This window comes from Coffea eugenioides, unplaced genomic scaffold, assembly GCF_003713205.1.
Source record: "Coffea eugenioides isolate CCC68of unplaced genomic scaffold, Ceug_1.0 ScVebR1_2241;HRSCAF=3231, whole genome shotgun sequence".
Taxonomy (NCBI): Eukaryota; Viridiplantae; Streptophyta; class Magnoliopsida; order Gentianales; family Rubiaceae; genus Coffea; species Coffea eugenioides.
Window position 1 is genome coordinate 1 of NW_020862710.1, and position 9,146 is coordinate 9,146.

Here is a 9,146-nt window from a genome sequence, read left to right on the forward strand (position 1 = left end):
TACCAATTAGAGAAATACCAACGAAAATACATTAGCAAATTAACTAGAAGTCATCAAAGTTAACCAAGATCCATTAGTACAGAGTACTTGAAACATCAAACGAGAAAATACAAAAGATGCAACCTAATATGAAGTGCAAATGCCTAAGAGTGCCTAAATGGTGATCTTGGACGCTCCAGGCCTTCTTCTTGCAGGGCGAAACTGAGCAGGATTCACTTCATCTTTAGTTTCCTTATCATCTTCATCACTAGCTTCAGTTGTTGGAGCCTTGCCTTTGTCTGAAGTCGAGGGATCATGAGGAGTAGGCTGAGAACTTGAGGCATGGACTTCAGGAGTGGACTCAGTTTGTGGCTTTTTATCTTGTGGAACAGGAGTTGACTCAGTGTGTGGCTCCTTTTGATGCACATGTTCATCTTCTTGTGGGACAAGAGGCACAAGCAGGTTTCTTTTGTCCAGAAAAGTGGCTTGTTGCTCAGATGACATGGTCATCATTAGACCATCTTCAAGAAGGAGAATATGTTGTTTGAGTTCCTCAAGTAAGGAGATGACTTCATGATTGGATGAGATAGGCTGAGTGGATGATTTTCTAGGATGGATGGAAAAGGGTGAAACATAGTGAGACTTGATGTGATATACACTTTGACAAGATCTAGACAACGACACCAACGGTTTGGCAGCGGAGAATTTGACCCACTTTAACCCTCTAAATTGCGAACAATATTGATATTATCTCAACTCGTGACTTAACGAATTAGCGAACCAAATTGTAGGTAGTAGAACGCCACAACCAAGGAGATACTTGATTGATAAGTTCAGTATGAATAACTTGAGAAAGATTCTCAAGTATTCAAAAGAGCTCTCTTGGAAAGAGAAAAGTGAATAACTCACGAATTTGCATTGATCAAAAAATTGATTTTGAAGGTCTCTTGCATCGGCTATATATAGCCATACACTTTGACAACTTAAAGTGAATTGGATTCATTTAAACTAGACCTAAAGTGAATTGGATTCACTTAAACTAAAAATACTTAAGTAAACTCGGCTAGACTAGGGCTTTTTGGGCCGAAATAATGATGAAATTTGCTATCTAATGTTCGGCCAAATTGAAGGGTTGTTTTGGTTGAATTTATTAACCAAAATAAATAACTAAACAGCAACTAAAATGACAAATAAGCCCTCGGCTTTGACTAAGGCAACAAGCAAGACTAATCTTCACTTGACTCTTCAACTTGGAGCAAGGTATATATTGTTGAATTTTCATTCTCCAAGCCTTCAATGACCTTCAAATCATCCCCAACTCTCTCTTGGATCGTGCAAACAAGAGCTTGTAGGGATTCGCGCATTTTCTTGGCACGAGCTCTTGTAACCAGTCCTAGTGGGGCTTGAACCTTATCCGATGGCATAGCTTGACTCGTATCATTCCCTCCTCTTGATAGCAATTTGCTCACAAATTGAAGCATGAATGATGATAAGAAGAGTTACATGCCGTCGAGTCAATTTTATTATGATTACCACAAGTTTCATCTAATGCCTAAACCACTTGCTAAGCCGGAAAGTAAACCTTGTTGAACCTTGAATCTCGCGAACCAGCTTCAATGTATGCCCAACTTGATCACTTGTGACCATGAGGTAAGGATCCTCAAAGTGATGCGATGTAGATCCCATGAAATCAAACTCCTCAAACTTGAATAAGCTTGCAAAGTATTGAAACTGTCTTGGTGAAGTTGGAGCTTCAGGTGGACTAGGTGCAAGATGAGCATAGGCATTGTAGTGACCATTGAAGACCTCGCTCCTTATGTAAACTTGTGGCACATGGGCAGTTCTAACGTCTTGAGGATGCATATAGTTTGATCCTCCAAAAACGTGAACAGCTTTGAAATCATCTGATTCCATGAATGGGCACCAAATTGATCTAACTCCTAGAAGATAAACTCCGTGGAAACTCGCAAATTGCACAAGTGAGTTTGGGATGGAACATTGTAAGATCAAAGCGATTGCACTTTGCTTAACCTGCACAAAATAAGAAATAATAGACAATACAAAGTTAAGATGGATAGTACAATAAGAAGTTCTCTTCACATCCTTAGATTTTGCAATAGATGTTTGCTTTCTCTCTTGTTTTTCCTCTATGGCTGAACCACTCATGGAATATTCCTCACACAAATCCTTTGAATGCTCACTCACTCTTCCTTTGATAATCTCCTCAGATTTTACCTCAAGTATATTCTCAACTTTAACCTCACATTGTGCACCAACACACACAACTCGCTCTTTACCAAGTTTTTGTCGTAGGAGGTGTTGATAAGAATCCCACCACCACGGCTCCTCAGATAGCTCGATTGTATCCTTAGACTTTGAAGTAATTAATGTATTGGGCTCCTTTTCCCTTTTGATCAATTTTTCTTCCTTTAGCTCACCATGTGTTGACTAATTGCGAGAACTCTTATGCTCCACAGCTCGAGTGTGATTATGAGATTTCTCAAATGAGCAAGCTGATTTGGTTGAGAATGAACCCCTTTTAGATGTTTGGTACTTCCTCCTTTGGTCCTCTTTATAGTCATCACAAGTGTGCTTGTATTTCTCATAAACACCTTTCGAGCGACCACGACCCATCTCCTTCTCGAGGGTATGAAATTCATGGTTTCACATTTTAGCACGGTTAGATTGAATGGAACCCCTCCTCTTGAGAGATTCATTCTCAAATCTATCAAGCCTTTTATGCATGAGTTGGACTGATTTGTTTAACTCCCTTTCAAGATCTCCCAATATGGATTCCAACATAAGTGTAGGGTTGAAGTGGTGTGAACTCCCTTTGGTGGACATCCTTATCCTGCAAAAAGGTTAGCAAAACAAAGGAAGGTTTCCTCACAACACACCCTCACATGTATGCACTCATACTCGTGTATCACTCAAGTGTTTGAAACACTCTAATGATCTCACCAAACAACTTCTCAATGCACTTGATTGCTTCTTTTGAAGAAATCAGAATTTCCTCCAAGAAATCCGACCAAACTTCACTCAAGTTGTCCCAAAAATGTGGCGTATAATTGCTGGGTTTTGTAGTGTTTATTGGACCGTCAAGTGACTCAAAAATGCAGTGAAACCTCGATGCAATTTACCGGCTTTAGTCCGTAAAAGATAGCCCACGAATTGGAGGAGTTTAACTTAGACAAGGACTAGATTGGAAGCTAACAACTAATTGAAATCCTAGACTGATTTGGACTCCTTATGGACCCTTCTAAGTACGAAAAACAATCTGAAAAAGGACTCAAAACACTAATGTATAGGACTAGACAGAATGCTAAGTTCAACCAAACAAGATCAAGATGGCAGAAATTTTGGATCCTAGAGTGACTCTACCCAACTTTGCACTTGGCTGATTTCTTTTTGGAAGTTGTAAGCAAAGTTTCTTGGGTGATTTTGGGGTTGTTTGGGCGTTTGTTTTTCCAGATTCCTCACGGAAAAAGGAGGGTAATTCGACTTGGGCAGTTGAGTGTGTTTAGGATTGGTTTTAGGAAACCCAAGTCAACTTGGTTTCCCAACTCAAGTGGGTTTCCTTTTCTTGATCCGATTCTGGTTTCTTTCCTTTCTTTTTTTTTTTTGTAACACAACCAGAATTCTTTCTTTCTTTTTGAATTCGGATCTCACTTCAAGAAAAACAAGATTTTCGTTTAGTGTTGCACAAGATCAGCCTCAATTCAAGAAACAAGAGTTAAGGTTGATCAAGTTCAAGATATGGTCAAGATTTTCAAGAACCAACCCACGACTTCAAGATATATGTCAAGAATTCCAAGAAACGAGGTAATTCTTTCAAGATGTAAGGATCGAAGACAACCTAAGAGGGGGGGTGAATTAGGCTTTAAAAAAAAAAACCTGCTAAGATATAGTTCACTTTTTCACAGACTACCTTTCTTTTCTCAAATATCTCCCAATGAACGAGATAACACAAGAGCACAAGTATTCGTGAGATGAAGAGAAGAACAGTTTATGTAGAAAAACAGTAAATGAAAGTAAGGAAACAAACCAAGCTTCAAACACAACTGAGGTTTGAACACCACTTTTATATACCAAGTTACTTCAAGTTGAACAAACTTGCAACCAATCTTTTGTGTACAAGGAAGGGATCACTTCCTTCTTGCCCCAAACCACACTTGGTCAAGCAAGGAAGTTTTACAAACACTCGCAAACCCTCACTATGCTACACTATTGAAGAAGCTGTGTCACACTTGAAAAACTACACGAAGATTACACAAGCAAAGAGTACAAATGTTCCTTTTAAGTATTCTAGCACTAGAATCACTCACAATCTGATGTAGGCTTGTTGTGCAAAGTTCTTCTGATGTGGTTGACTTTGTTCTTTTTATAGGAGACCAGAAAATTCTTCAATTAATGTTGTCAACGGACAGAAGGCAGTTGAAGAGTCAACTAGCCGTTGGTGCTGTCGGACGTCCGATGTTTAGCTTTTATGCGTCCGAACGAGATCAATGAGTTCTGGAAGTTTTCTTGAATCTCTTAGGACGTCCGATCATGCGTCCGAGGGTAGAATGCACACTTGGAACTTCTTCTTCAATTTCTTCGGACGGCCGATGCGTCCAGAGTGTTGCGTCCGAAAAACAGCAACGGTTGTCGGACGTCCGAGTCTAAGTTCTTCACACGTCCGAAGATACTCAAAGGATGTCGGACGTCCGATAATCTCCTTTTGTGCGTCCGACATCATTCTCAGTGCTCTTCATCCTCTTCTTTTCCTGTTTGGTGTTATTTCTGAAAAGGATCTTCTACAAAAAAGTATTAGTAACATCCAAATGTTTTGTAATCATCAAAAGATATGAATTGAGATAAACAATCTCCCCCTTTTTGATGATGACAAAACATTTGGATAGAGCAGAAAAATATACAAATTGGGATATAACAACTCCCCTTAACGAAGTGCATGAGTGTTCAAGAAGAAAAGTAATCAACGTCATCAGTGCTGCTCCAACGCAACTCCCCATGAAATTGACTCCCCCTAACTAGTTACTCAACATCATCAGTGCTAATCCAAATCCATTTCTCCCCCTTTTTGTCATCACAAGATTGAGTATCAGTTTTGGTACCAGCAGTACGATCCATCAGAAACATTATCAGTATACTCATTAACAATGTCCAGCACAGTTTGGAATCAACCATTCAGCAGATTCCAATCAGAAACATTCATAGCAAACACATTCATTCAGCAGATTCCAACACACAACCATTCATAACAATCATTCAAAACATTCATAACAAACACTTAGTTATAGCATTCATAAACAGTAGAAAATATCCAGTTATACAGACCAGGTGTTCAACACTTAGTACAAAAGTGCAATGCAAAAGATGAACTATAATCCTAGATTAAGGTGCAGTGACCTAGTAGTGCCTAGATGGTGATTTTAGATGATCCAGGCCTCCTCCTGGTCAGACGATATTGTTCAGGGTCCTCTTCTTCCTCAGTTTCTTCATCATCATCTTCATATGCTTCTTCAGTTACTGGAGCCTTGTCTTTATCCTTGGGCTGAGAGCTGGAAGCTGGTGTGGTCTCATTACCAGTAGTTGGCCCTGTGGGCTCAGATCTTGGTTCTTTCTGATGAGCAGTCTCATTTGTCTCAGGTATAGGGGGCACAAGAAGATTCCTTTTTTCAAGGAAAGAGGATTGTTGGGCAGAGGTCATGGTCATCATGAGACCATCTTCAAGAAGCATAACATGCTGTTTGAGGTCTTCAAGTAAGGAGATGACCTCAGAGTTGGAAGAGAAGGACTTACTGGCAGACTTTCTAGGATGCATGGTGAAAGGAGAAACATAGCCTGACTGATCATGGGGAGTTCTAGGAGTGACAGGGGTTTCATGCAAGTTTTTTCTTCTAGACTCGGCCACAGTCTCCTTGTAGCACCAATGACCATCAAAAAATTTTAGGTTCTTTCTTTCAAAATAAGCTTTTGAGAAAACTGATGAAACACTGTCTTTTGGAGATTTGCCAGAAAAGGGTATTTCAAAATGAGCAAAAATAGGGGTCAGAAATCTGCCATAGGAAAGCTTCCTACGACTATCAGTGCTAATTTTGAGCAGAAACTTGCACATTATAAATCCAAAGTCAATGCGGATTTTTTCAACAAAGCAGTAGAAAAGATAGAGTTCCATTTTATTTGCATCTGTTCTGTGGCCATCAGTTGGCACCAACAGATTCGAAATGATGGTGAAGTTGATCAGATTCTGAGGACTGAGATCATCCAATCTTGCCTCAGCAGGGGTGCTGAATTTGGTTTGAAAATAAGTCATGAGTTTAGCATTGTAAAAATGATGATAGGCAGAGGGAAATTCCTCATACGAAAAGAAATTTGCAATTTTTCCTTTGAAACTAGTTTCAATACTAGTTTTCAGAATAGAATTCACAATGTCAGGAGTTAACATGATGTCTACAGAGTTGACCCTAGAGATGAGTTCAGTGTGTGATGTACCCTTTCTAAGATTAGCAAAAAATTGATAAAGCATGTCAGGATAAAAAACATTAGGAATGGTCAGAAGATGAGTCCATTTCTGGAATTCAAATAGTTTGATGACAGGTTCAAGATCAAGCTTACGAAATTCAAAGGGAATGATGAGCCTTTGGGTGATGAACCCTTTTTGAGAGACTAACTCAAATCTGTCTCTGGCTTCATCATCGATGAACTTTGGTAGAGGAACGGGTTCAGGTACAGGCTGAGATACTGGATTCTTCCCAGAACGTGTCCCTTTTGAGGTTTGAGTGGCAGATGCACCAACATTTTGAGTCTCAGTCCTTGTCCTTGGAGACTTCCTAATGGAGGGTTCAGGTGTTGGCTGACTCTCAGTAGTGTTTTCTTCATTCTGCTGATCAACAGAGGGATCAGCAGATTGCTTTTTCTTGGATTGGGGAGTTCTCTTCCCCTTTGCAGTCCTTTTTCTTTTACTAGAAGACCTTGTGACAGTTTCATCACCTTGGGTAGCCTGCTCTGGTTCCTCATTTTCACCAGCAATGTTCCCTTCAGAGATCTGCCCTTCCATTTGTTCATCAGATGATTCAGCAGTTGGAGTAACTAATTTTCTTTGGGCAGTCTGCTTTACTTTGCCACCACGGGTCATTTTCTTCTTTTTAGGTGCCACAGGAGGTGGATCAACAATTTCAATGTCTTCATCCCTAAGCCTAAAAGACCGTCCGGCACTAGTAGATCCTCCCCTAATTCTAACCATGATGCAATGTGGATATGATTTTTGATGCAGAATGTGGTGTTCAGAGGAAGAATGCAGTAAAAACCAACTAGAGTGCACTAAGAAGCCGCAAGGAGAGAGTTATGTGAAGTTAGGGCTTTGTATGTGAATTGGGAGTTTTGGGGTAGTTGGGGGTTAGGAGTGATTTTTATGAGTGATCAATGAGCAATAGAGGTGTAAATAAGTTGGTTGGTTCAATTTCTCGGAACTTGGTTTGAGGAAAGAGGAATTTGAATTTCAAATGTTAGAGGAAACTGAAAGGTTGCGTCCGAGACTTATGGAGGAAAATGAACTGAGAAGAATGGGTAACTGCCTTATAGGACTCAATTTTTGAGTGTCGGACGTCCGAACGAAGTGAAGCGTCCGACACAACCGTCCGAACCAGGGTTTTTCTGAAACTTGGACGAAGAACACTGTCGGACGTCCGTTCCAATTCATCGGACGTCCGATAAAGATTGACTGGAAATAAGACTTAGAACATTTTTTTTGAAACACCCAATTTTGTTCTCAAGGACACAAATTGATCTAGCGGAAGAGCTTTTGTGAGGATATCAGCAATCTGTTCCTTAGAACAAACAAACTCAACACGGATTACCCCCTTGGAGACAAGATCGCGAATGAAATGATGCTTTATATCAATGTGCTTAGTCCTAGAGTGTTGAATGATTTTTTGTTAGATTGATTGCACTGGTGTTGTCACAGTACATGGGTACACATTCATACACTAAACCAAAGTCATTCAATGTGTTTTTCATCCATAACAATTGAGCACAGCAAGCACCAGCAGCAACATATTCAGCTTCAGTAGTGGACAGTGAGATAGCATTTTGTTTTTTACTAAACCAAGAGACCAAGCAATTTCAAAGAAAGTTGCATATGCCAGTAGTACTTTTTCTATCTATTTTACAACCACCAAAGTCAGCATCAGAGAATCCACACAAAGGAAGTTCATGACATTTTGGATACCACAAGCCAAAATTTAAGGTTCCTTTAAGATATCTCAAGATTCTTTTTACCGCATTCAAGTGTGATTCCTTTGGACAGGATTGAAATCGAGCACATAAGCACACAGCAAACATGATGTCAGGCCTACTAGCAGTTAAATAAAGTAAACTTCCAATCATACATCTGTACTTCTTCTCCTCAACTTTTGTACCTTCTTCATCTTTGTCAAGTTTGGTAGATGTGCACATAGGTGTCCCAACAGGTTTTGAATCCTCCATTCCGAATCTTTTCAGCAACTTCTTGGTGTATTTTGTTTGATTTATAAATGTTCCATCTTGGGTTTGAATCACTTGGAGTCCAAGGAAGAAGTTCAGTTCTCCCATCATACTCATTTCAAATTCTTTTTGCATGATGATAGAAAAGTCCTTGCACAATTTTTCATTAGTAGCACCAAATATGATATCATCCACATATATTTGTACAATCAAAAGATCTCGTGAGCTTTGTTTTGTAAAAAGTGTAGTGTCTACAATGCCTCTTTTAAAACCATTTTCAATCAAAAATCCACTGAGACGTTCATACCATGCTCTAGGAGCTTGCTTTAATCCATATAAAGCTTTTGAGAGTTTAAACACGTGATCTGGATAAGATTCATTTTCAAAACCAGGAGGTTGGTCAACATAGACTTCTTGATCTATAAATCCATTTAAGAAGGCACTCTTAACATCCATTTGAAATAATTTAAAATTCTTGAAACATGCAAATGCTAAAAACATTCTTATGGATTCCAGCCTGGCTACTGGTGTAAAAGACTCATCAAAGTCTATTCCCTCTTCTTGAGTGTATCCCTTAGCCACCAGTCTAGCCTTATTTCTAACAATCTCCCCTTTATCATTCATTTTGTTTCTAAAAACCCATTTAGTGCCAATGATAGGATGGCCTTGTGGTCTGGCAACCA

At 39.5% G+C, this 9,146-nt stretch overlaps 1 protein-coding gene across 1 annotated transcript; it reads right to left on the reverse strand.

Annotated features, from left to right (window-relative positions):
* Window positions 1-5,398: 5,398 nt before the first annotated feature.
* Window positions 5,399-7,225, reverse strand: LOC113756381 (nucleolar and coiled-body phosphoprotein 1-like). The gene is made up of 3 exons (XM_027300068.1): window positions 6,654-7,225; window positions 5,782-6,071; window positions 5,399-5,706 (listed from the first exon to the last, which is right to left on the reverse strand). Exons 1-3 carry the CDS (start codon window positions 7,223-7,225, stop codon window positions 5,399-5,401), a joined length of 1,170 nt encoding a protein of 389 aa, XP_027155869.1.
* Between the last annotated feature and the right edge of the window lie 1,921 nt (window positions 7,226-9,146).

Excerpts from the sequence above, each read along its gene's own strand:
- LOC113756381 (XM_027300068.1), bottom strand. The coding sequence starts at position 7,225 with ATGGTTAGAATTAGGGGAGGATCTACTAGTGCCGGACGGTCTTTTAGG. Across the intron at positions 6,072-6,653 it reads GAAGCCAGAGACAGATTTGA|CACTGATAGTCGTAGGAAGC; the intron begins GTTAGTCTCTCA and ends GCTCAAAATTAG. Across the intron at positions 5,707-5,781 it reads GCATCCTAGAAAGTCTGCCA|ATGGTCTCATGATGACCATG; the intron begins GTAAGTCCTTCT and ends TGCTTCTTGAAG.